The sequence below is a fragment of the Oratosquilla oratoria genome, chromosome 23, assembly GCF_046742065.1.
Source record: "Oratosquilla oratoria isolate Oo_2021 chromosome 23, ASM4674206v1, whole genome shotgun sequence".
Classification (NCBI taxonomy): Eukaryota; Metazoa; Arthropoda; class Malacostraca; order Stomatopoda; family Squillidae; genus Oratosquilla; species Oratosquilla oratoria.
In genome coordinates this window covers 1,558,297-1,585,761 of record NC_134799.1, presented here as the reverse complement: position 1 = coordinate 1,585,761, position 27,465 = coordinate 1,558,297, and the positions used below count along the sequence as shown (strand labels likewise).

Sequence of the window (27,465 nt, the reverse complement as noted above, 5' to 3'; positions counted from 1 at the left end):
TACTTTGTGTTTACTTTGGAAAGGATTTGCTGTATTTCTGACAGTCATATGATAGTCGACTGCAAGATGAAGGCCGCTGTGACAATTGTACTCCATTTATCAACAATTTTGCTGGGTGTCTCGGCAAAAAATAATGTTCCTGTACTGATATGGGATCCTCAATCGTAAGTAATTGAATTACCAACCTTTTATGTTACCATTTTATGTTGTTTATCCAATTCATGGGAAAAATCAATAGATTCGCTCAGCACCGCAGTTACTAATTTAAACTAAATTCGAAAATAATCAGAGTTGACCCCTATATCAAATAAATTTTGGAATGATTACCTATTATACTGCAGCCGACAACTGTGACATCTGTTTCTTGTAGGTGTTAACCATCTCAATGTTCAAGATGAAAAGTTTCAAGTTTGGTGTCTGGAATTGGATGGTTTATCATGGTAATCTGTCAATTTCTCTCTTTGTCTTCTGTTCTGGGGTCCTTTTTTCTTGTTATTTATGAGGAAAAATGTAAATTGAAGAGATTAGGAGAATAATAGAGGGTGTAATTATGAAGGAACAGTGGGCTTGACTGTTGGCAGCTAAAAGTGAAGATGGAAAATTTAAAGTTACAAAAGTAAAGAAAGTGACCGAATAATATATTCCAAAATTAATGATCATTTATATTAACATTCACACTGGCTATTCATACTGTTACAGTGTACAGTTCCATGTTTTCCATCTTAACCATACCACTGTAAGCAGCCAATGGGAAAGCTTCTTTCCTGCATTGTCCTGTTGCACATGAGCTGGTCACCTGCAGCGCCATTTTTTTTTTGTCTTTGTATTGTCGAACATGGACTCTCTTGTGCTTGTTCAGGTTTGTGATGACGTGATTAATTCTCTTTATTTTCATCTTTTTTATCTACACTCACCGGTTGATTAGTTGATATTTGACATGTTATGATGATTAGGCTAATAAACATATTTTTTCTGATTTTGTATAACTGCTTGTAATTTGTTGTAGACCACATGAGACAGACACTCGTGCCTCGTGGTTGGTTGAGATGAGTACATCTCTATGCATAAGTCAGACATGCATATTGTTGCAAAATGATTGAATGGAATATTTAATCCCTTAGATGTCTAGCATGCATGCACGCATGCATTTTAGGTATAGGATGTCAGATTAAGGCCTCTCCAGAAACTCCTGCGGGACCCCCTATTATGTCGAACCTCACCCATGGTCAATTTGGCTAAGCGCAAAAGATATCTGTGTTCTATTTTGCCAACTGTAAGTTGTCATATAACCAATATATTTATTACTATTTTCACCATTGCTTGTATGAAGGAGTGATTGTGGCAACAGCACTGTATGGGGCAGAAACATGGAACATAAGAGAAGAAGAGAGAAGGAGTTTGAATGTGTTTGAGATGAGGTGTCTGAGAAGTATGATGGGGGTTATTAGGCTAGATAGAGTGAGAAATGGGGAGGTGAGGGGGAGAACGGGTGGAAAGGGAGTTGGGAGATAGGGTTGATGAAAGCGTATTAGGATGGTTTGGACACATGGAAAGAATGAGTGAAGAAAGACTAGTAAAAGAGGTATGGAAGGCAGATGTGGAGGAAGTGAACATGAGGGGATGTCCTAGGATGAGGTGGATGGATGGGGTGAAGGGGGATTTGGGGAAGAAGGGAATGTCTGTTGAGGAAGGATGGGACAGGACAGAAGACAGGGGTGAATGGAGAATGGTTGTATATGGATGAGGTGGAATGGGTGGGGGGAAACTGAAGGGATTTCTCCCTGTCTTCTCCTTCTATGCATGGGGGGACAGAGAGGGGGGGGGTTGCCGATTTAATGAAGTGGCCTTGCTGTGGATGTGCTGTGTCTTGCGACACTGCTTCTGACCCAGAGCAGTGGACAAGGTGCAGGGATGACCAGTCATCCAGGAGGTGTTGAGATAAGTGGGGGTGTGGAGTGTATTCAGGGATGGAATGGGTGGGAATGATTTTATGCCTTTTCCTTTTTGGCTATCTCCCTTGTAAGGGGGAAAAAAGCCTTGGTATATGTATGTATGTACCATTGCTTGTATATATAAAGATCTGTATGTATACAGTGTCCATACTCAGTTCATGTATACTACAATGTAGAAGTAAATTAAACAGTAGATAGTAGAGAATAAAATGTACATGGCATTATAATTTGGCAACAGCTACTATTTGAATATTGTATGTAAAATTGTACCATATCCATCCTTTCGTCAGTGTCTTACTCATGTACTGATTTGTGATGTAGATCACTCTAGTCATGGAGAGATTAAAGAGAACAAATCATAACTTTGTCTCAGTGCATCCAAACCCATTGTAGACAACAAGCAAATCTACAACATACGTGGGTGACATACAATCTTCCGACTGGTATTTTGTACATTTATTAGGTAAATTTTCAGAAGTGCACACCTATGTGATATATCAATAGAAAAATAATTTTGTAGATTATAATACATCCACGAAATGTACCGTATATTTTTCTTGGTGGAAATCAATAACAGAAAATGTTGCTAAAAACAGTATACCTACAAACGGAGCAGCTGTGTCTGCTTGAGATGCCATCTTTGTTTTGATGCAGTGGTTGAAGACATTAAAGTATAATAAAGTTGTCTATTCTAACCTTCATTTAGTAATGCAATACCTGTAATTCATCAGAGTCGTCATCATCAGGGGTATTGATGGCCAGTTTTAGTATCCGATCAGACCGTGAGATGTACAGGAGTTGCATAGCTTAAAGAAGTGCATGGATCTCAGCTCCATAGTACTGTTTTAAAAATATGTACTGCGCAAGATACTGAGGGCATATTCCAGATCCTATGGTAACAGCTTTGTTTGGTAGTGTGTTTGTTTTTAGTGGGACTGAACAGACAACATGGCATCTTGATCCTATGGTTGCAGCTTCTATCAGTAGTGTATTTGCTTTTAGCAACTTTTTTGTTATTGATTTAGAACAGGTAGGGGTTGTGTGGATCAGATTTATGTGAGAGCTTTAGGATTTTTTTTTTTTTTTTTTTTTTGGGGGGGGGGCTTTTATGGATTTGGAAAAGGGTTATGATAGGGTAGACAGGAAGGCACTATGGCAGATAGTGCATATATATGGGATGGGAGGAAAGCTGTTAAGAGCAGTCAAGATTTAGAAATGGAGAGGTAATGGTTTGAGGTAAAGTTGGGACGTGACCAGGGATGTGTTATGTCACCATAGCTGTAATTTATACATGGATGGGGTGGTGTAAAAGGTAAATGCAAGGGTAATGGGACATGGATTGGAGATGGTTAAAGAAAATGGAAAAAAGTAAGAGATAAGCCAGTTGTTTGCTGACGACTCTGTACTTGTTGGAGGATTAGAGTATGGATTAAGGAAATTAGTGACAGAGTTTGGGGAGGTGTGTGAAAAAAGAAAGTTGAAGAGAAGTGTGGGTAAATGTAAGGTGATGATATGTATGAGGGGAGAATGTGGCAACACACTGAAAGTGAGTATTAGGGGAGAGAGACTGAAGGAAGTGGATAGCTTTAAATACTTGGAGGCGAATGTAGTGGGAAAGGGAGGAGTTGAGCTGGAGGTAGAATGTAGATTGAGAGAAGCAAGTAAATGCCTTGGAGGATTAAAAAGTAATGAAAATAGAAGTTCGGGAATGGATGCTAAGAAGAGATTGTATATAGGGGTGATCGTGCCGATAGCACTGTATGGGGTAGAAATATAGAACATGAGAGAGGAAGAGTTTAAATGTGTTTGAGATGAAATACTGTAGGGGTTACTAGGCTGAATAGAGTGAGATGAGGAGGAGAGCAGGGGTGGAAGGGGAGTTTGGAGATAGGGTTGATGAAAGAGTATTGGGATGGTTTGGACACATGGAAAAAATGAGTGAGGAGGTATTAGTAAAAGGTTGATGAAAGAGTATTGGGATGGGGTGGAAGGGGAGTTTGGAGATAGGGTTGATGAAAGAGTATTGGGATGGGGTGGACACATGGAAAAAATGAGTGAGGAGGTATTAGTAAAGGGTTGATGAAAGAGTATTGGGATGGTTTGGACATGGAAAAAATGAGTGAGGAGGTATTAGTAAAATGTGTGTGGAAGGCGTAGGTGGAGAGAGTGAACATGAGGCAACCAAGGATGAGGTGGATGGATGGGGTAAAGAGGGCCTCAGATAAGGCCCAAGTCAGGCACAATCCCCATGATACATGCCAAGAAGTGTAGTAGACTTCCTAAACATTCTTCCACCTGTTTTTTTAAACCCTGATAAAGTCTGGGAAAATACCAGTATCTTAGGCAAGGAAATCCAGGGACCTGTTACCTCTTATTTGGGACCATTTCATGTTTTCTTTATCTTACAGAAGAATAAGACTCCTTATGTCGTAAATTTTCTTTTTCTCACAGACCACCTGGCAGTCTACCTTCTGTGCCAAGCTTGCAGTCTCTGAGCTTCAAAGCTTTTGAGAAATACCTTAATGACTTCCATCCAGACAACATTATTCTCTTCTTGCAGGATATGGTAGGTCCTTTTGTTTGTGTAGGGACCAATGGCAATATCACTGGCTGTAAGGTTTTGAGCAGGTAGTGGCAGACTGTCACAGGCAGTGTGCGAACAACTCGACTTTCCATGCCCCTCATGATGTGGTGACACCTTGGTGAACATGTTGGCAGTTATGTATGTAGGTCTGAAAATTGCAGGTTATGCATCACCAATTTATATTATAATTACAAGATAGCCCTACATTGGTATGTTCATGGTATGTAATGAGTAAAGATATAATGAATAACCTATATTACAGCATGTAATGACTAGTATAAATAGTGGTTGCTTCTTGGTGAACAAGTTCATGAGTTGGTTGTGATTATGTGTACTATGTGAGGTGTGGGAACCATATATATTGTTAAGATGATTTATGGTCTTGGTACAGGTTCTTGACATAGTTATGAAAAAGGTCAATGTGTATGTTGGACATAATGTAAGAGTACACAACTAAGAATGCATGCCCTTATTGATGAATCCTGTAGTATAGTCATTATCATTACCAATACAAAAGGGGGTGTAAAACTGATTTAGAAAGAACTGAGCATAGTCTACTGAAACCATAAGTAAACATTAACAGTTTGAAATTAGCATGACAGTCATTTTGAGTGTCCTTTGGTATATATTATTATAAACCAGTTGCCAGGGTAATGATGTTAGGGAGGATTTGCATAGTCATCACTATTGTGGCTGACAAACACCTAGCAGCACACATAGGAGCATAGAAAATAAACTTGTTTGAATACTCCGCCCAGTATTGGCTTTGACTCACCACTGGCTCACAAACTCTAGGCCGTGGCAGTACATGAATATGTTGGTTTTGCAAAATGGCGAGCAAAACCGCATATTTTTAAAACCAGTCAATTCCCTCACCTTTATGAGGAGGTGCAGCTCTGAGAGGTTATCACTTAGTCTATGGACTGGGGCCAGAAGAGAGAGAAATAGATATTCTCTCACTTCTCTTTCTCTCTTTCCACTCTCATGCATGGAGAACTGACAACTGGTGAATGCTCTGCCTCTCCTACTACTTTCAGGTGGTAACAGAAACAATCTCACGTCAGTACAACGCAAGCAACAGTTGAAAGTTTCTACCTGTAGAGTTCTGTGGGAGGGCTCGAAGACTGTTGCCAGCAACTATGGGGAGTCCTTCAACCATATTATTCATAGTGAAACATTTCCTTGCCTTGGTAATGTTCTTGGCTTTATTTCAGCTTGTATATGATGTGGTTTAGATTTTAACTTTACTTTGTGTCTCTGTAGCAGACCTGCATTCCTAGGCAGTGACCTCTGATCGCTCATAAAAGCCTTAGATTCAGATAACATATATACCTGAAGCTACTGGTGGAAAATTAATTTCAATGCCAGAAAATGCAGAGTATTGCAAATGAAACATAGGTTAATCATCATTGAACTACTCTATCGGAAGTGAGAAGAAATATGGTGGCAAAAGAGGAGAAGGTTCTGGGAATATTGATAGCTGTTGCTTCGATTTTGACTAAGTTGGAATTTATAGAAATTTTGGGCCAAGTCTAAAAACTAAAAGTCAGCCCCTAAGGGCTTCTCCTAACAATGAAGGTGGTGAGGACAACAGGTTTTGAAAATGGCCAACTGTGCTGTTCATCTTAGAGCACCACCAGAAATGGGTACCCATCATTGATCTCTCAGGGGGTGTTAGTAAGGGATAACCTGTCACCTGACCAACATATTGGTAAGATTGTAGAAGAAATGTATGGGGTGTTGAAAAACCTGAAGGTTTACTACTGGCTGAGCGGGTTAGGGCATCGTTACTAGTGGCGAAGGTCAAGGGGATGGTGGTTCGAATCCTGCCACCAGTGAAGTTGAATCAAGGGCATGGGTCATTTAATTCAACACTACAAAGTCCTCTGCGAGGGGCACTGTCCTAGCCTTCTGATAGGGGGGAGTTTGTGACATTAAACTATATTGCATGGATGAAGAGATAATGAAAAAAATGTTAATCTACCCTAGATATGTACAGTGGTGGTGTGGTCCACACATAAAGTGAAACAAATGGTTGGGTGGGGCTGCATGCCATGGCTGATTCCTTGTGAAGGGGAAGAAGCCTTTTGGTATATAAATAGATATAAACATTATATGATGAGCTTAAAATCTGTGACGTCGAACTGTTCCAAAGTCTCATCTTTTGGTGACTTATGAAAATCCATGTGAACAAGTTGCATAACCACAGCAAAGGAAACATGGACTGGAAGTGAAGCGTTTATTCCTGATGTTTCGTCTATTGACTTTATCTTTGAGGAAGTCAATAGACGAAACGTCTGGAATAAACGCTTCACTTCCAGTCCATGTTTCCTTTATCATGTTTATGCAATTTGGGTGACCTATGGTTAGAGGCCACGGTCTTCAGCAAGAGAAGTCTGGGGCGATGGGTAGATGAATTGATTGATATATCATGGCTGTAAAAGTTGTACATTTTATGGATAAAACATTTGTCTTTCATTAGGTCAGCATTGAAGACTTGACTGCTCATACAGAGTTCTCATACCTGTCTGAATGGGTTCGGGAACACAAGGCACTGTATCTGCCCAGTGTGGAAGATCCATCAAATTTGATCGACTCCTTCACCCAAAAAGGCTATCATGTAAGTTTTTGTGTGTTTCCATGGTATTCCTCAGAGTAAAGGAAACTTTTTGAGTGCATTTACTGGAATTGCCAGCTGCAGGTCTTTGTTATATTTTTAGTTTCATTTTTCCCAGTTACAAGCTTTTACCCATATTGGGGTAATGACTGTATGTTATTGAGTATTATAAATTGCACAGTAGCATACAGCCAATGCTTAAATTAAGGGGCTTTTGGGGCATCTATACGGACTAGAGTCACACATCGTTTGTCTACATTAGAATAAAATCTCTACGTCTAGAGGAATGCTGCTACTTTTGTACTATAACTATCCCTCCATTATGATATTCCCTTGAAACTGTCCTGTATCACTTGTTTGAATATGCATTTCCTTTTCCCATGTGTCTTCTGTGGTAAGAAGGAGGAAAGAATTCTGCTGCCATTATTCCCATTCAAAATCGTAAAAGGCAACAGAGTGATGGGACTAGGTATCCAGCTCTCTGTGAAATTATCTTATAAAAAGTCCAGGCATAAGAGGGTCTGAGTGTTTTTTCAACCAAAACCCTAAACTTTGGGTCAGTGAATGTGCTTGGTTGTGGTACAGATGAGAGTAGAAGAAAAAAGATAGTATGTTTGTAGGAAGGAAGATTGGGGTTTTAGCAAAGTCAAAAGGCTGGGGGTAATGTTTAGTTTGTGAGTGTGGTTGGGAGAACGCTGGGAGTGAGGAGGGGTGTCTTTACTGGTGAGTGATGAGAAAGGAAAGTACATGGTGGAGTGGAGGGAAGTATCTTCAAGGTTAATATGGGTGAAAGTGAAACTGGGATGAGAGATGTGGATATTCGCAGTTGCATATGGGCCAGGTGGTGAGAAGAGTAGAGGAAAGGGAGGCTTTTTGGATAGATTTAAATGGGTGCTTATAAACAAGGGAGAGGGTGGTGGGTGAAAAAGTGGTTGATAAGATATTAATGGACCCTGCGGTGGTATCCAAAGGAAGGATAGGAAGAGTTCGTAATGTCCGTGTTCTAAGGCGAGAGAGTGGGGCAGTGTCAGATAATTTTTTAGTGGAAGGGAAGTTGAGGGTGGAGGATAGGCGGAGAAAGATGAAAAGGGTGGAAGGTGGAGAGGTGTTTAGAGTAGATAGTTTAAATGAAAAGGAACACCAGAAGAAAATAAGAAAAGTATGGGAGGTGGTGAAGGATATTGTAGAGTGGGAGTGTTTCAAGGAGGACATGACAAGATGTGTTAAGATAGTATGTGGATTGATGAGGATGGTAGGGAATAGGAGGAAGGGTAGTAAGTGGCAGAATGATCAATGATGAAGTGAAAATGGTAATAAAAAAGAAGCAACCATATATTGGTCACAAAGTAGGACTCAAAAAGTACATGATAGGTACAAGGAAAAGAGAAGAGAAACAGATATAAGATAAAGAAAGCAAACAGGAGAGCAGATGTAAAATGGTATAAGAGTATGACAAGGTAGGTAGGAAGCCACTGTGGGAGACATTACAGATATATAGGGTTGAGGGAAAGCTGTTAAGGAGAGTTGAGTTATTACGAGACTAGTAGAGCCTGTGTTAGAAATGGAAAGAGTGAGTGGTTTGAGGTAAAGATGGGGCTTCATCTGGGATGTCACGGATGTGTCATGTTGCCATGGCTATTTAATGTGTACATGGATGGGGTGGTACAGGAGGCAAATGCAAGGGTGATGGGCAGGAGATTGCAGATGGTTAGAAATAGTGGAGAAAAGTGGGAGATGAGCCAGGTGTTGTTTGCAGATGACGCTGCATTTGTGGTAGGGCCAGAGGATGGACTAAGGCAGTTAGTGATGAGTTTGGGAATTTGTGCAATAGGAGTAAATTGAAGGTAAATGTGGATAAAAGTAAGATGTTGAAATGTATAAGGGGAGAGGATGGCAGTGAGTTGGACCTAAGTGTTAAATGAAAGAGGCTGGAGGAAGTGGATAATTTTAAGTATTTGGGGTCACATGTGGGGGTGAAGGTAAACTGTAGAGTAAGAGAAGCAAGTCTTAGGGGATTGAAAAATGTTATGAGAAATAAGCATCTGGAAATGGATGCAAAGAGGAGCTTATGTGAAGGGTTTGATCATGCCTGTCGCATTGTATGGGGCAGAGGCTTGGAATTTAGAAAGAGGCAAAAAACTTTAAATGTGTTTGAGATGAAGTGAATAAGTATGGTGGGGTTCACAGGGGCAGATAGAATGAGAAATAAGGTGAACAAGAGGGGAATGTCTGTTGATCAGGTAAGGGAGAAGAAAGGTGATATGTGTGAATGGAGAATGGTTGTGTAAGGATAATATTTGACCCAACCCGAAGGTATATCTCCCAGTTTTCTTTATTTTCTACATGACGGGAGTAGGAGGGTCATCATGTAAGTGAAGCAGCCCTACTCTGGATGTACTTTGTCTTACTGCATTGCTTCTGACCTGGGCAGTGAGCAAGAGACATGGGTGTCCCTTCAACCACGAGGAATTAAGATCAAACAAATGGTGGTGGATGGGAGTGTATACGTGCCTTAACTGGCCACCTTCCATATAAGGGGAAAGAAGCCCTTGGTATATAGATAAATAAACAAGCTTTTGGGTAAATCCATATGAAACCTACCAATTTTTTTGCAAATTTGAACCTCACCGTCACCGATTTTTATGAAATTCGGTATGCATGTAGAACTCGGTGAGACAAATTGATTGAGACTAGTCTCACGTTTCTATCTTTTATAGAACCAGAATTATGGTTTCCGACAATTTTGAGAAAAATCGAAATTGTGAATGTACGGCCTAATTTCAGACATACATAACTTTGTTAGTTTTTGTCGTAGAACATTCGTTCATATATCATTGTAAAGCTAATGAGTAGCTCTGCAACTTTTATTCTATTCATATTTTACATATGAGGAAAAATAAAAAAGTACCAAATGACCTTGAACTTTGACCTTGAATAACAAAAAACACGCCATCTTCGATTTTTTTCATTTTTTGTACAAATATTCACCATCATCTTAATAACCTTCATGCCAAATTTCATAGTGGGACATTCATGGGATCAGAAGTTACAGGCACTTAAATAACTATAGGTATAAGAAAATTTTGGTATTTTTTGATCTGTATTATTTCAAAAAATTCATATCTCGGTTATTTTTCATCACAAAACGTTCACTAATATACCATTTTAAAGCTGATGATTAGCTCTACATCTTTCATTCTATGCATTTTCTACCTAAAAGGTCAAATAAAAAAGTTGTCTAACCTTACAAAAACTTTTTTTTGTGGGGTACAAAACTTCACTACTTACCTTATTGTATTCAATATCCAGGTATACAAACTGCTTGTGTATAGGATTTGTATATCTAAATTTTTTATCTAATATTAAATAAATAAAATATAATATTTATAAATAAAATATCTAATATTTTGTATATCTAAATTTTTTTTATATCCTTTTTACAGATAAAATATTTACCCACCAACAGAAATAAATGTACTGCAATGGTGTCGTGGTGTAAACAATCAGAAATAATTACAGCATTTAGATGTTTAAGCTCTTCCTCATCTTTATAATAGCATACAAAGGGGTGTAATGTAGCTTGTGCATTATTCCAATGAAACCCCTGAGCTGCATCTTGTAAAATGAATGAGTAATTTTCAGCAAAATCTGCCAAAATCAACATTTCTCCATCACCTAATGTTCTCTTTTTCTCAGCGCAAAATTGCGATTGATGCTTTGCAATATAATCATGCCGTTTCAATAATTTAAGATTAGAACAAAATTCTTCAATAAACTCATTTACAGATTTACTGATGGTTTCTAATGTTGTTCGATCTGTAGAAATCCACCTTTTATATGAAATGTCATCAATCATGTGTTTTTCAAAAATTGTCTCTAAATATTCAGCAAAATTATTCGAGAGAGAGTTGCAATCAGAACACTGATGAAAAAAACAGTCAATTGACTTTTCATTGCAAGTAGTAGCAGCTAAGCAACTAGTGTAATCACTCAAATGAATCTCTTCACCTTCTGTACAACAAGAAAGCCCGGATCCTACTATCATCAGCTTAATATTCTGGTGGATGGTGCATACACATACACTATGTGTTCCAGCTCCGCCTGCCAATATGCATTCCTTTGGCCTAAGTTCTGCAAATTTTGAAAACCCTACCTTTAAGGAAGGATGTTTTGTTTTCAATAATTTGTATGCTTCCCTGAGGTTACAAAGAATTAGATGTTTCTGTTCTTGTACCTTAAATCCTCCTTTCCTGACAGATTTATAATCTTTCTTTCCTGGCATAATCCTACTTATTTCCTCAGATTTGTAGAAATGTAAGATAATGTTTTCAGTTTCTTTTGAGAAAGTTGGTAATCTTTTGTTTGGGAGAGCCATGAAACCTTTTTCTTTTACTAAGTTTTTTGCTTGTCTAGCCATATATTGGGTCACCTTGAACTCTTCCTGGATTTTTGATCTGCTCCAGCTTTTTGGAAAAAACAGTCAAAATCTGGAGTTTTTCTGAACGTTTTTCTGTTGTATTAAATTTTTCTTTTAGCTGAATAACAATTTCTTCATCTGCATTTGTAACGTGAGAGGCAGATGCTGTTGTATGGTCTTTTGATGTTGATGGTGCTGAACCAATTTGTAAGTTACTGCAAATATTATCTTGGATTTTCTTGGCTTTTTCTTCCTTATAGTAAATTCCTTTTTCAAGTCTTTGTTTTTTTACTGGTGACTCTCCAATGATTGATAGAGACTCATTAAGTGCTTTCAGGTCAGTATCTTTGTCAACAAAAACATCATCTTCCGACCTTTTATCTGAAGAAGATGATGATTCATTATCTGTTGTTTCAGGGACTGTTGCTGGTTCATTTTCTATTTCAGTAGTTTGTAATTCTCGACTTCTTTTCGTAATTTCTTTCCTGCATTTGTCACAAATATAATAACCTTCTGTAAGGTTAAATGCAATGTTCTTTGCCACAAAGTCTTCTGACATTTGCCGATTTCCTTTCTTATTAGGATCATCATCATGAAGGTTGATAGGATTACAACACACTTTCTTGAATTTAAAACTTCTTCCAAGCATTTTTAAACTTATTTCTGTTGGTGGGTAAATATTTTATCTGTAAAAAGGATATAAAAAAAATTTAGATATACAAAATATTAGATATTTTATTTATAAATATTATATTTTATTTATTTAATATTAGATAAAAAATTTAGATATACAAATCCTATACACAAGCAGTTTGTATACCTGGATATTGAATACAATAAGGTAAGTAGTGAAGTTTTGTACCCCACAAAAAAAAGTTTTTGTAAGGTTAGACAACTTTTTTATTTGACCTTTTAGGTAGAACATGCATAGAATAAAAGATGTAGAGCTAATCATCAGCTTTAAAATGGTATGTTAGTGAACATTTTATGATTAAAAATAACCGAGATATGAATTTTTTGAAATAATACAGATCAAAAAATACCAAAATTTTCTTATACCTATAGTTATTTAAGTGCCTGTAACTTCTGATCCCCTGTATGTCCCACTATCAAATTTGGCATGAAGGTTATTAAGATGATGGTGAATATTTGTACAAAAAATGAAAAAAATCGAAGATGGCGTGTTTTTTGTTATTCAAGGTCAAAGGTCAAGGTCAAATGGTACTTTTTTATTTGACCTCATAGGTAAAAAATGAATAGAATAAAAGTTGCAGAGCTACTCATTAGCTTTACAATGACATATGAACGAATGTTCTACGACAAAAACTAACAAAGTTATGCATGTCTGAAATTAGGCCGTACCTTCAAAATTTCGATTTTTCTCAAAATTGTCGGAAACCATAATTCTGGTTCTATAAAAGATAGAAACGTGAGACTAGTCTCAATCAATTTGTCTCACCGAGTTCTACTTGCACACCAAATTTCATCAAAATCTGTGACAATGAGTTATAAGTCATTGGTAGGTTTCATATGGAATGACCCTTTTAAGCTTTCTCTTGTTTGTGAGCACAAAAGTTTTACACTGATACTGAGTCATAGATATGAAAGATATCTAGTGTACAAATTTTTATATATCCCCTTAGGTGCAGAAAGTGGAAACAGGATCCTCCCTTGCAGCTCTTGACCTGAAGAAGGATAATAATTTGGTGATTGTAAAGCTTCCTGATACAAAAAATAATAATGATCGTAGTGAAGCTCTTCGCAAGTCAGGTAAGTTCTTTTATGTACATATTAATCTCTTCCATATGATGACTCCTATGTAGGCACCATGAGGTGCGAGTTAGTATATGAGGATGCCGGCGTCTGCGTCTTGATTATATTTATTTTGTAGTTGTAGCTGAGTGACCCCCCATATTCTGTGGACTACCCTGATCATATTTTCTGTGGTTATTAATATTCAGAGTGAAAGAGAACGAGAAATACAGCCATAACTTTATATTTTATAGTGCGAGTATTGTGATGGATCATTGTACGTCAGGCAGTTCATGCTGCCCTCGAGGACTTGACATGGTTTATCTGCCTGCCAGGCTGGGGACCCGTTTGGTTGCTCACCTTTGTATTTTCTCAATCTTGCTTATATCTTTCACTTTGTGTGGGGATCATACCACTGGCATGTATTCCAGTCTTGGATGTATCAGGGTTTCGATAAAGTTTTTCATCAATGCCACTTTAATCTTCTGCAGTAGTCCATATGTGTCTTCTAAAATTATGCTGATATGTCTGTCAGGTGACTGGTTGTCATTTGGTTTTGTAATGGGTTAGCTTCCCAAGGATGGCCTTCTGCTGCTATTGCCCATTTCCAGTACTTTGCATTTTTTTTGTATTGGATATCAATTCACTAGAATCAGTACAGAGGAGAATGACCAAAATGATACTTGTGCTCAGAAATTTACCTAACAAGGACAGGCTCAAGCACCTTAACTTACACTCTGGACAGACTCCGAATGTGGGGTGATCTTATAAAGGTGTTCAAGTGATCAAAGGCTTAAACAAGGATGACACAAAGTCATCATATTAAGATAACAGGGCAGGACTCACAGTAATGGGATTGAATTGGACAAATTTAAATTTAAGGAGGAAATAGGCAAGAACTGGTTTACCCATAGAGGTCAACAGATGGAATAGACTTAGTTGTGGTGATTGGTTTAATGACAAAACGTCACCACGTTATACTGGTGATGATACTAGCATTGTGTGCATGAGCCCTTACTCAAGAGGAGTGAATCCTGATAACAATTAAATCTTGTTGGGGTAAGACTTTTCTTATCTGGAAACTAATGTATGGCATGACCCTGCTGACCCTCAAATGAACAAGGCTGTATTCGGTCAGGGCCAGGTGAGTGGGCATGTCATAGGACTTTTAAGGTCCTTATGCAACATATTATATGTACAGAAATGAACTTTGCCAATCATTATATGCAAAGGATGAGAAGGCCCACCTTGGAGGACCTGTACTCCTTTCAGAGGTTTCATCGTAAGCTAACAAACAAAGAGAAGTCAGTCTAAGTTTAGAGTTTGATTTTAAGTCAAACTTTAAAGTTTGTGTCGAATGGGCAAGTTGTGCCTGTCAGTCTAGGTTAAGACTGCATCCCAGGGATAACCGTACATAAGATCTGTATCTGAAAATCTAAGTCCAGCCTCCCACACTCTGCACACTAACACTACTCAAATCCAACTAAATAGACTTTTTTGCATAATACATGTTCATGACTCTCCACTGCCCAGCTTTCAAACGACTAACCTATAATGTGTAAAGAGAGGGGCTCATAACATAATAACCATATAGTGAGGGCTGAAACTATTGGTTGTTTTAAGAAAAGGTTAGACAACTTGATGGATAAAGATGGCAGGTGGTAATGGACATGGAACTGCCTAGTGTAGTCCTTATTGTAGGGTTGATGGCGTAAGGGCCAAAAAAGTTGTTTCCGCCAAATTTGAGGGTCAGATTTGAATGAAACACAAAAAAAATAGAAATAACCATGCATTATGGACAAATGCCTTAGTTATGCACTTGTAAAAATGTACACACCTATACCAAGGCTTTTTCCCCCTTTCAAGGGAGGTAGCCAAAAAGAAAAAGGCATAAAATCATTCCATCCCTAAATACACTCCACTCCCCTCCACCCTCCCTCTTATCTTAGCACCTCCTGGATGACGGGTCATCCCTGCACCTTGTCCACTGCCCTGGGTTAGAGGCAGTGTCGAAAGTCACAGCAAGGCTGCTTCGTTAAATTGGCGACCCCCCCTCTCCGTCCCCCCATACATATAAGGAGAAGACGGGGAGAAATCCCTTCGGGCTGTGTCAAATTTTGCTCACACATACTACCTCACCCCCCATGCCCCCACCCATTCCACCTCATGCATCACAACATCATCCATATACAACCATTCTCCATTCACCCCTGTCTTCTGTCCTCTCCCGTCCTTCCTCAACAGACATTCCCCTCTTCCCCAAACCCCCCTCCACCCCATCGATCCATCTCATCCTAGGACATCCCCTCATGTTCACTCCCTCCACATCTGCCTTCCATATCTCTTTTACTAGTCTTTCTTCACTCATTCTTTCCATGTGTCCAAACCATCCTAATACTCTTTCATTAACCCTATCTCCCAACTCCCTTTCCACCCCTGTTCTCCTCCTCACCTCCTCATTTCTCACTCTATCCAGCCTAGTAACCCCCATCATACTTCTCGGACACCTCATCTCAAACACATTCAAACTCCTTCTCTCTTCCTCTCATGTTCCATGTTTCTGCCCCATACAGTGCTATTGGCACAATCACTCCTTCATACAGTCTCCTCTTAGCATCCGTTCCCAAATGTCTATTCCTCGTTGCACTTTTTAATCCACCAAGGCATTTACTCGCTTCTCACAAAGAAAAATATTGAAGCTCAAATAGGCTAATGTGAATATTAAAATATGGAGAAGGGATAGGAGAGAAAAACTGGAAGAGTGATAATAGTGGTCAAAAATAGCATAGAAGTGGGAATTGGGTAAGGAAATTGCATACTTAGGCTTCTGTTTAATTTTTCTACAGATGAGGTGATGGCCAGTACACTGTCAAAGATTGATCAAATGAGAAACTTCAAAGTTATCTTCACAGCTGTGACATCATCTCTGGTATGTTAGTTGTTATTAATATCAATTACAGTGGGAGACTTTTCAGGTCATAGTTATGGGAAGATATTTCATAACAAGGTCATTGGTTATATTTAGAGAGTACTTTGAATGCATGAAGCAAATTTTAAGCCAATAATCTGTAAGCTATCTAAGAATATCTAAGATTTTGATTGTCATGTGTTTGTAGTATCTGAACAGATTTTGAAATGGAACTTTCTCAGCCACAGGAGGAAGAGGAAGAATTAGAGCACACGAGAATAGCTCGATCCCTCAAGGCTACACCTGATAAGATGTTAGGAATGCATGCAGGAGAATGTACTCGTGTCTATATGAGCAACGATATGACACTCACTTATGCACACAATAATACTATTGTTAGGTAAGTTTTTACTATTTCTATGTGGATATTATTTCGAAGTTTATTTTTAAATAAATGCTGCCACTTTGTTCCCATAGCATATAAAAAGCAGCATTACAGAGCAGAGAAAGGAGACTGGGAATGCCCAAAATCCCCCATCTCTCTCTGATCCCCCCCCCCTCAAACGAAAAATGAGGTATTGGCTGCACAGATTCTGTTCAGTCAATAATTTAGTGACTTTGACATTGTCCAAGAGTTTTGTAGCATTCTGTTAAGATTGGACACTAATTTCCATTAAAAAAATGATTGATGATCACTCTATTTCTCCTTTATTGGGAAGTGGTTTGAGGGGAGGTATTGTATGGTTTCCCATGTTTGTGTACGGGGTGAATGTGAACATGTCATGTCAGGGAATTGTTGGTTGTGTTCAGGAGGTAGTTTAGTTGGGTGGTTGCTGGATTTTGAAATGTAAGATGGGGAGGTAGGTGGTTTAGTATTTTATTTTCACTTTGGTCCAAACAGCAGTTTGTGTTGAGCTAAATTAGAATATCAGTATTCATGTTACCTGCCAGTATGTAGTGTATTAGTGAGTTTAGAAATGGAGTATAGACATTTGATGTAAGTTGTTTTACTTATTTGTGTTCATTGGAGAGGAGAATGGAAAAGATATAAGAAAAGATGAGATACAAGGAGCTTTGAAAATCTTGAGATTTATAAGGCACCTGAGTTAGATGGGTGTCATTTGGAGTGTCAGAAGTAGGGAGGTACAGTAATAATGGACTGGCTTGTGAGGTTGTTTGATGTGTACCTAAGTGAGGGGAGAGTACCAGAGGACTGGAAGAGTGCCTGTACAGTTCTGCTTTACAAAGGAAAAGGGGACAAATGTGATTGTAGTAGTACTGGAAGAATCAATTTGTTGAATGTAGTTGGAAAGTCTTATGTGAGGATTTTAATTGAGAGGATTAGGAAAGGAACAGAGGGAGGAATTGGTGAGGATCAGTGTGAGTTTAGGAAAGGTAAAGAATGCATGAATCAGATTTTTGTGGCAAGGCAGATCTGTTAGAAGGCTTTAGCAAAAGGTAAGGATGTATTTTGGTCCATTTTGGATTTGGAGAAGGCTTATGACAGGATCCAATTGGTGGGAGTAGAATTATGCTTTTTGACTTTGGCTATCTCCCTTTGAGATATGTATGTTGTGACAGGGCAGACAGGAAGGCACTGTGGGAGGTATTGCAGATATATGAGATTGGGAGAAAGCTGTTAAGAGCAGTCAAGAGTTTTTACAAGAGTAATTGAAGTTATGTTGGTTGCAGAGATAATTGACATGTTTGAAGGATTAATTGATTATTTAGATGAAAAGTCTGTTTTTAATCTTGATTTTATCTTCATCAGGGGTCCATGGCCAGAAATCAAAGCATCTAATGATTCTGAAGACTGTGGGGATGACAGGCAGGTAATCATCATGAAGTACCGTGATACAACCATAGGCATTACAGAATTTGACAAGCTTAATCTTGAGTAAGTATATCTGGGTTTGAATATGGCTATCAACCAGGAGGTAAATGAACCATTAAAACTGTGAGTTCTTCCTGCACTCTTCCCTCTTCTTTTCTATTGACTTCCCCTTCTTTCCCTTCTCTTCTCTCCTATTGACCTCCTCCTCTCTTCTGAGTTGTACCCTCTTCATCCTCTGCCTTTTTAACATTAGATATGTGCAAATTCATACAGGGTCTGAAAAACTCATTCTTGGTCTTGTTTGGCGACCACCAGCCCAAAATCAAAATATTGATAGTGAATTGTATGAGCAGATTTTAGATATTTACAGTGAGAACGATGCTGCTATTTTTGGGGATTTCAACTTCCAGTAATGGTATGGGGTGGAACATAAAACTCACACAGCAGTCATGGACTCTGTTCAAATATAATGGAAAGTTCTTGATATCAGCACATCTGTGAGTCAACACGCAGGCAGAATGTTCTTGATACTGTTCTTTCTAATGATAACCAAGTAATGCATGTAAACGTTGGACCAAAATTAAGGTCTAGTGATCACTATCCTCACATTCAACGTTGAATGTAACATTGAGTTGCAAAACAAAAAGCTTCGTATGTACATACATATACCAAGGCTTTTTCCCCCTTACAAGGGAGGTAGCCAAAAAGGAAAAGGCATAAAATCATTCCCACCCATTCCATCCCTGAATACACTCCACACCCTTCCACCTCCCTCTTATCTTAGCACCTCCTAGATGACGGGTCATCCCTGCACCTTGTCCACTGCCCTGGGTCAGAAGCAGTGTCGCAAGACACAGCACATCCACAGCAAGGCCGCTTCAATAAATCAGTGATCCCCCCATTGCATAAAAGGAGAGGACGAGGAGAAATCCCTTCGGGCTGTGTCAAATTTAGCTCACACATACTACCTCACCCCCCATCCCCCCCACCCATTCCACCTCATGCGTCACAACATAATCCATATACAATCATTCTCCATTCACCCATCTTCTGTCCTCTCCCGTCCTTCCTCAACAGGCATTCCCCTCTTCCCCAAAGCCCCCATTCACCACATCCATCCACCTCATCCTAGGACGTCCCCTCATGTTCACTTCCTCCACATCTGCCTTCCATACCTCTTTTACTAGTCATTCTTCATTCATTCTTTCCATGTGTCAAACCATCATAATACTCTTTCATCAACCCTATCTCCCAACTCCCTTTCCACCCCCGTTCTCCTCCTTACCTCCTCATTTCTCTCTCTATCTAGCCTAGTAACCCCATCATACTTCTCAGACACCTCATCTCAAACACATTCAAACTCTCTCTCTCTTCCTCTCTCATGTTCCATGTTTCTGCCCCATACAGTGCTGTTGACACAATCACTCCTTCATACAATCTCCTCTTAGCATCTATTCCTCATTACACTCTTTAATCCACCAAGGGATTTACTTGCTTCTCTCAATCTACATTCTACCTCCACCTCCATTCTACCTTTTCCTGCCACATTTGCACCCAAGTATCTAAAATTATCCACTTCCTCCAGTCGCTCTCCCTTAATGCTCACTTCCAGTCTACTGCCACTTTCACTCCTTGTACATCTCATCACCTTACTTTTACCCACATTTATCTTTAGCTTTCTTCTATCACATACTTTCCCAAACTCTGTCACCAACTTCCTCAATCCCTCCTGTATGTATGTATGTAATATATATTTTGTTGATTGACATTCTTTTTGCACTTTTTGTATAAATGTAAAAAGTGTGAAATTGATTTTGTCCGATACCTCCACAGACTGAGATTTACAACAGCCGGAGGATCCTGGTCTCTTAGTGAAGCTATCATTCATTCAATTATTGCAGAGTTCAAAATTGTAAACCTCAATGTAAGTTGTACTTGACTTTCATGCTATTCACATATGTATATATATATAAATTGTGTACATTGGTGAAACGGAAGTACATAGGTCTATGCTTTTGTAGGTGGCAGGTTCTGGAATTTCTGGAATACCCATTGGAAGGTCATATTCCTGTTCCTCAGAAATAGTGCTGAAGGGCCTAGAAGAGCATGGTGCAGAAGTTACTCTGACCTTCAATGGATTGCAGGTGAGTAAATACAGAGGATGTCCACAAGTTGCAGAATTTAGTTGTAAGTGGCTTAATTGGATGTTGCACAGGTGATTATTTTGGTGCTTTTCTATACATGGCAAGTTTAGTGATTCAATATATACATATGCCGAAGGCTTTTTCCCACTTTCTATGGAGGTAGCCAAAAATACAAAGGCATAAAAACCACTCCCACCCATCCCATCCCCAACATACTCCACTCCCCTCCACCCTCTTCCCTCCCTCCTATGTTGGCACCTCCAGGATGATGGGTCATCCCTGCACTCTCGTCCACTGCCCTGGGTCAGAAGCAGTGTCGCAAGACAATGTGTCCACAGCAAGGCTGCTTCATTAAATCAGTGACCCCCTTTCCATCCTCTCATGCATAAATGGAGAAGACAGGGAGAAATCCCTTCAGACTGCATAAATTTATTTTTTACACATACTCCCTCACCCCCCATCCCCCACCCACTCCCCCTCATACATCAGAGCATCATCCATACAAAACCATTCTCCATTCACCCCTACCTTCTGTCCTCTCCCATTCTTCCTCAACAGACATTCCCCTCTTTTCCTGTGCCCCTTTTATCCCATCCATCCATCTCATCCTTGAGTGCCCCCTCATGTTCACTCCTCCCACCTCTGCCTTCCACACCTTTTTTACCAATCTTTCTTCTCACATTCTTCCCATGTGTCCAAACCATCCCAATATTCTTTCATCAACCCTGTCTCCCAGTTCCCTTTCCACCCCCCCTTCTCCTCCTCATTTGTTTTTCACTCTATCCAGCCTTGTAACCCCCATCATACTTCTCAGACACCTCATCTCAAACACATTCAAACTCCTTCTCTCTTCCTTTCTTATGTTCCATGTTTTTTCCCATACAGTGCTGTTGGCACAAACACTCCTTCATACAATCTCCTCTTAGCATCCATTCCCGAATGTTTATTTCTCATCACCCTTTTTAATCCACCAAGACATTTCCTTGCTTCTCTCAATCTACATTCTACCTCCACTCCTCCCTGTTCTGCCGCATTCACACCCAAGTATCTCTAACTATTCACTTCCTCCAGTCGCTCTCCCTTAATGCTCACTTCCAGTTTGCTGCCACTTTCACCCCTTGTACATCTCATCACCTTACTTTTACCCACATTTATCTTCAACTTTCTTCTATCACATGCTCTCCCAAACTCTGTCACCAACTTTCTCAATCCATCCTCTGATCCTGCCACAAGCGCAGTGTCGTCCGCAAACAACAGCTGGCTCACCTCCCACTTTTCTCCATTTACTTTAACCATCTCCAAACCCTGACCCACTACCCTTGCATTTACCTCTCGCACTACCCCATCCATGTATAAGTTGAACAGCCAGGGCGACATAACACATCCTTGACGAAGTCCCACCTTTACCTTGAACCACTCACTCTCTCCATTTCTAATACTGACACAAGCTCTACTACTCTTGTAAAAACTCCTGACATCTCCTAGAAGCTTTCCTCCTATCCCGTATATCTGCAAAACCTCCCACAGTGCCTTCCTGTCTACCCTGTCATAAGCCTTTTCAGATCCTTAAAAGCCCAAAAAACATCCTTATCTTTTCCTATAGCTTTCTCACATATCTGTCTTACCACATAAATCATAAATCTGATCTACACAACCTCTATCTGTCCTAAATCCACACTGTTCCTCACCAATTACTCCCTCTGTTCCTTTCCTAATCCTCTCAAACAAGATCCTCCCATAAGCCTTCCCAACTACACTTAAGCTAATCCCTCTGAAACTACTACATTCACACTTGTCCCCTTTTCCCTTGTAGAGTGGAACTATACAGGTACTCCTCCAGCACTCTACCCTCTCTTCAACAAACATTAAATAACCTCACCAGCCAGCCCACCATCACTGTACCTCCTTTTTTTAGACATTCTGCATGGCATCCATCCGGACCAGGTGCTTTACCTGCTCTCATCATCTTAACAACTGCCTTCACTTCATCCTTCCTTATTTCTCCTCCATTTTTCTCACTCATCACGGTCATTTTCGTAGCACTTTCCACTGCAGCTATTCTTCCCTCCCTATTCTCCTTCACATTTAGCAACTCCCTAAACTACTCTGCCCATCTTCCTCTTACTGCCTTCTCTTCCATTATCATCTCTCCATCTGCACCTTTTACCTTTTCTTCTCTACTTGATTTGCCTCCTCTTTCTCTCTTAATTTCTTTCCAAAACATCTTTTTATTACTTTCCAAATTTTCTGTCATACTCTTACCCATTTCACATCTGCTCTCCTCTTTGCCTCCTTTACCTTGTGCTTTACTTCTCTTCTCTTTTCTTTGTACATATCATATGACTCCCTCGTCCTATTCTCTATTTCCTTCTCATTTAAAGAGTTCACTCTAAGCACCTCCCTACCTTTTGTCCTTTTCCGCTTTCTCCATCTATCCTCCACTCTCAACTTACCTTTCACTAAAAAATGATCTGATGTTCCCCCACTCTCTCCTCTTAGAACATGTACATCCTTGACTCTTCCTATCATACTCCTATCTACCACTACATAGTCCATTAACCCCTTCACTACGGGCCAAAATCTCGCGGGCAGCATTAGCTGCCAGACATACGATGTTTCGTCATAATACTCGCATCATAAAAAATAGTCACCGCTTATAGCGATCGTTCTCTCTTTCACCCATGAATTTTGATAACCATAGAAAATGTGATGAAGACAGTTTAGAGAGTATGTCATTACGCAGGGGCAACTACAATAAATATAATCAAGACACCGATATGGCAGCCTCGCGTATCCACTTACTCCTCATGCCGCTTACGTAGGCGGCACCATATGGAAGAGGTTAATGGTCTATCTACCACCCTTCCATCCACCACCCTCTCCCATGTGTACTTATGCTTGACTTTCTTCCAAAACATTGTATTTGCTATCATCAACTCTCTAGACACATCTCCACCATTAACTCTCCACTACGATTCTTTCCTGGGACCCCACACTTCCCAACCACTCTGTCAATACTACTACATTGACATTTCTCCCTAATCCCTCAATCCAAAAAGCCTCCCTTTCTTCTACACTTTTCTCACTACCAGGCCCGTGTACACTTACAAAAACCCACATCTCATTTTCCTAGTTTCACCTTCATCCACATTAACCCTGAAGAAACCTCCTTCCACTCCACTACATGTATACCTATCTCTTCACTTACTAGTATAGCCATCCCTTCTCTCCCTCACCCCCTCTTCACTCCTGAGAACTTCCCAATGACACTCCCAAACTCACACTCACCCTTCCCTCTCAACTTAGTTTCACTCAAAGCCAACACATCCATCTTTCTTCTCACAAACATACTACCTATCTCTTCCCTTTTACTCACATCTGTACCACATTCATGCACATTAAAAGACCCAAACCTTAGGGTGCTGGTTGGAAACCTCCTAGACCCTCTTATGCCTTTACTTTTTTTAGGAATGTCCCCTGTGAGGCTACAGGGAGAAGGATGCCTGGTCCCAATCCCCGTCCCATTTTTCTCACCTCTTACAATCCAAGTGGTAATACTTGGTGGCAGCATTCTTTTCCCCACCACAGGGTATGCGAAACAAGGAAATGAAATTCAGAGAAATGGTACTGGACAGCAACAAGGGGTTGGGGGACAGCATAACAGAGGGATAGTAGCAGTATAATAAAAGTTTCATCATTTCTCTGTGAGCAGAGTCGTCCTCTATCACAGACAAAATGTGTGTCTCTGGTCCATAGGGGCACCCCATGTAGACCCAAAAGTATCAACTGCATGCTACTTTGCCAAAACAACATGCAGCCAGTACCCCAGACGGGGACTATAGCTTACCATCATGTTGAATGTTTTATTTAATGTGTCATCAGTTCTGATGTGACTTTTCTTTCACACCTTTCATATCTCTGGGACCTGTATTTCTGAGTGCAAGTTTCTGTATTGTATCTTGCAATACAATAAACTTACCAATGGAAAAAAGTCAATATTTGAAACTATTGAAAACGAGTGAATATTGAACAATGAGCTTATTGAAATACTTTGTATTTCTACAGATTCAAGCATTTTCTACTGATAAATCCAAATTTGGACCAAGCTTTGATTGCGTTGGGTTCTTCACTGTCCCCATCTGGTGTGGACTGTTGGCATCCTTCCTTGCAGCAACCATTCTCCTCTGGGCCTTGTACATGCTGGCTGAAGTTAAAACCATGGACAGATTTGATGATCCTAAAGGAACACCTATTGTTTTCACAAATGTGCAGGAGTAACCAGTTAACCAGTGTCTAGTAATCAAGGTATTACTTACCATTATGAGATCTTAAAAAAGGTGAGCACATGATCACTAAATATTCTAGAGTTGGTATATCATGGATTTTTTCAATTGTACTCCATATAAAGATGGATGGATATGGATATTCACCATAAATTCTCTTGATCTCCTGGAAAGTTTCCAGTTGTGCATAGAAACAAAATAGTTGGTTAGTCTTCTTTGAAAAGCTATTAACAGCTATTATATTTGATGTTTGTATATATATTGTTCTCCAGGTGTATATCAGCTCTCATCTACAATATTTCATATTTGGATTTTCAGAAAGATTTTAATATGTTTTTGTGTGTTGAAAAACTTGAGATTAAACAACTGTGACATGTCTTGTGTGTAACATGTGAAATGTTAAGAATTTACAGAATTAACTATAATAGAGCACAAAACAGTTGAAGGGCAAGAGTTTGTTTATCCCATGCAGGATTTCATATTGCAAGGTTAATAAGACAGACAAATTGATGCTTAGGTTGTTAACCAGTTTTAATATACTGCTTAAATGTGTTGTAAGCATTTGTGCTGTCAGCCAGTATGAACTACAGCTTACCCATCTAGAAAGAATGTGATTCCTTTGGTACTTGTATTAATTTAATTCAATACATCATGATATGTGTTTATGCATTGGGGAACTTTGTCTTTCCTGGTTGCAGAAAATGTGCTGGTGGTGTAATTGGTAGCATGCTGGCCTCAGATTCATTTAGTTGTGGGTTCGAATCCAGCACTTCTCTACAATTCTCAGCAATGACTGTTACCTGCCCCAACTGGGCAAAGGTGACTGGCATTTTCACCTTGATTGCAGAATGTTAATACAAATACTATTTTGAAACTAGTAATTTGGTCTGACAGTTGTGACAACATTCCAGTGTTAGTGTAGCATACTGAATGTGTATATATTTTCTTTTTCTTTTTGTGTATAATGTTGTGTAAATATATATTGAATATGGTGTAATGGAAATTTTGGCTTTGATTCACCTCAGATTATATAATGGAAAAAAATAGTTGCAAGTTTATCAAATAGAACTCTCTCTCTCTGAGGAGTCAAGGTTAACTCCTCAGGTACCCATTACCTGTCAAGAATATAATTTTGAGGTTCTACAGCTCTTCACCTACCCCTGTTGAGAAGAGGACTGCAGGATCCTGAAGTGAGACTTGGGTAGTGCATACCAGTAAAAGAAGGACCAACCGTCGCCCCCTAACTTTCGAATCATGATCATTGGGACATGCTCTTACTTGAGACTGACTGTATATTCAGTCTCTTTTTCACCCGCTGTTCACAATAACTTCTTTTATCTTCCAACTAACGATCATCAGTCCTTCAGCGATGGTGCATGATGGCTGGGGCAGGAAACCGTAATCTCTAGAAGCCTTAAGACGCAACCCACACAGTAGGCATTGTAGGTCCAGTGGTCACCCTGTGTAGAGTGGGGAGTGGCATGGCTCAGTACCAACCTATACCCTATTTAAGAACACCCTGCTCACCCCACATGGGGAAGGAGCCAGAAAAAAATGCCCTAAACTTGGCCACCTCACTTGGTCACCCATACTGTGGTGAGAATACAAACAATAATAGATAAAATCATAACAGTGAGGGAGCAACATTCCTCCCAAAACCAAAGGGCCTCTGTTGCATCTCCGCCCCACTCCACACCACCTACCCAGTGAGTGAAGTGAAGAACTCCACCCCAAAACTCAACCAAAGCACCTTCCCACCCTCTCCACAGAGGTTGTTATCAGGAAACCCAATCACCTCTGTCAATAACTACAACCCTGATCCCACTAAGAGATATTGCATTCCTAAGCCTATACAGCTTTTCTAATCAATTCAACCCATACCAAGATAAAGTGGACCCTGATTTGGACAACCCAAAATTCTTGGTCTTGAAATCTACCAAAAATGTCTCGATAACAAAGAAATGTACAATGAAAGTATGAAGAATTCAAAGACCTTTAATTGCTCTCTGTCCTCCTCTCAATTTACCTCAACCCCCAATCCTCCATTTCCTGACACATGCTATCTCAAATATTTAAAACTGTTCACTTCCTTCAGCCTCTCATCTTTAAGACTTAATTCTAACTTGCTGCCATCCTCTCCCCATGTAGACTTCATCACCTTACTTTTAATCATATTTACCTTCAACTTTCTCCTATCACATCTCTTCCCAAATTCCATCAGTAACTGCCTTACTCCTCTGACCCAGCAATAAGCACAGTGTCATCAGCAAACAACAACTGGCTCACCTTCCACTTCTCTCCAATATCTCTAACCATGCCCATTACATACATATACCAAGGTTTTTTCCCCCTTACAAGGGAGGTAGCCAAAAAGGAAAAGGCATAAAATCAGTCCCACCCATTCCATCCTCGAATACACTCCACACCCCTCCACCTTATCTTAGCACCTCCTGGATGATGGGTCATCCCTGCACCTTGTCCACTGCCCTGGGTCAGAAGCAGTGTCGCAAGACACAGCAAGGCCGCTTCATTAAATCGGGGATCCCTCTCCATCCCCCCATGCATAAAAGTAGAAGACGGGGAGAAATCCCTTCGGACTGCGTCAAATTTTGCTCACACAAACTACCTCACCCCTCATCCCCCTGCCCATTCCACCTCATGCATCACAACATCATCCATATACAACCATTCTCCATTCACCCCTGTCTTCTGTCCTCTCCTGTCCTTCCACAACAGACATTCCCCTCTTCCCCAAAGCCCCCTTCACCCCATCCATCCACCTCATCCTAGGACGTCCCCTCATGTTCACTCCCTTCACATCTGCCTTCCATACCTCTTTTACTAGTCTTTCTTCACTCATTCTTTCCATGTGTCCAAACCATCCTAATACTCTTTCATCAACCCTATCTCCCAACTCCCTTTCCACCCCTGTTCTCCTCCTCACCTCATTTCTCACTCTATCTAGCCTAGTAAC

At 39.9% G+C, this 27,465-nt stretch overlaps 1 protein-coding gene across 2 annotated transcripts; it reads left to right on the top strand.

Moving 5' to 3' along the window:
• The first annotated feature begins 27 nt into the window (after positions 1-27).
• LOC143037853 (V-type proton ATPase subunit S1-like) lies at positions 28-25,494 on the top strand. Of its 2 annotated transcripts, none has more exons than XM_076206433.1 (10): positions 28-164; positions 4,404-4,518; positions 7,019-7,156; positions 13,214-13,340; positions 16,169-16,251; positions 16,479-16,630; positions 18,002-18,127; positions 19,898-19,988; positions 20,086-20,208; positions 24,274-25,494. In XM_076206433.1, exons 1-10 carry the CDS (start codon positions 49-51, stop codon positions 24,484-24,486), a joined length of 1,284 nt encoding a protein of 427 aa, XP_076062548.1. In that variant the 5' UTR covers positions 28-48; the 3' UTR covers positions 24,487-25,494. The 2 variants fall into 2 exon arrangements, with proteins under 2 accessions (XP_076062548.1, XP_076062547.1); XM_076206432.1 differs by having other exon boundaries at positions 16,473-16,630.
• Positions 25,495-27,465: the final 1,971 nt, after the last annotated feature.

What these genes read in the sequence shown, in the direction of transcription:
- LOC143037853 (XM_076206432.1), top strand. Translation starts at nt 49, where the DNA reads ATGATAGTCGACTGCAAGATGAAGGCCGCTGTGACAATTGTACTCCAT. An exon ending in TTTGACAAGCTTAATCTTGA is followed by an intron (nt 18,128 to 19,897) that starts GTAAGTATATCT and finishes ATACCTCCACAG; the next exon opens with ACTGAGATTTACAACAGCCG. An exon ending in TGACCTTCAATGGATTGCAG is followed by an intron (nt 20,209 to 24,273) that starts GTGAGTAAATAC and finishes GTATTTCTACAG; the next exon opens with ATTCAAGCATTTTCTACTGA.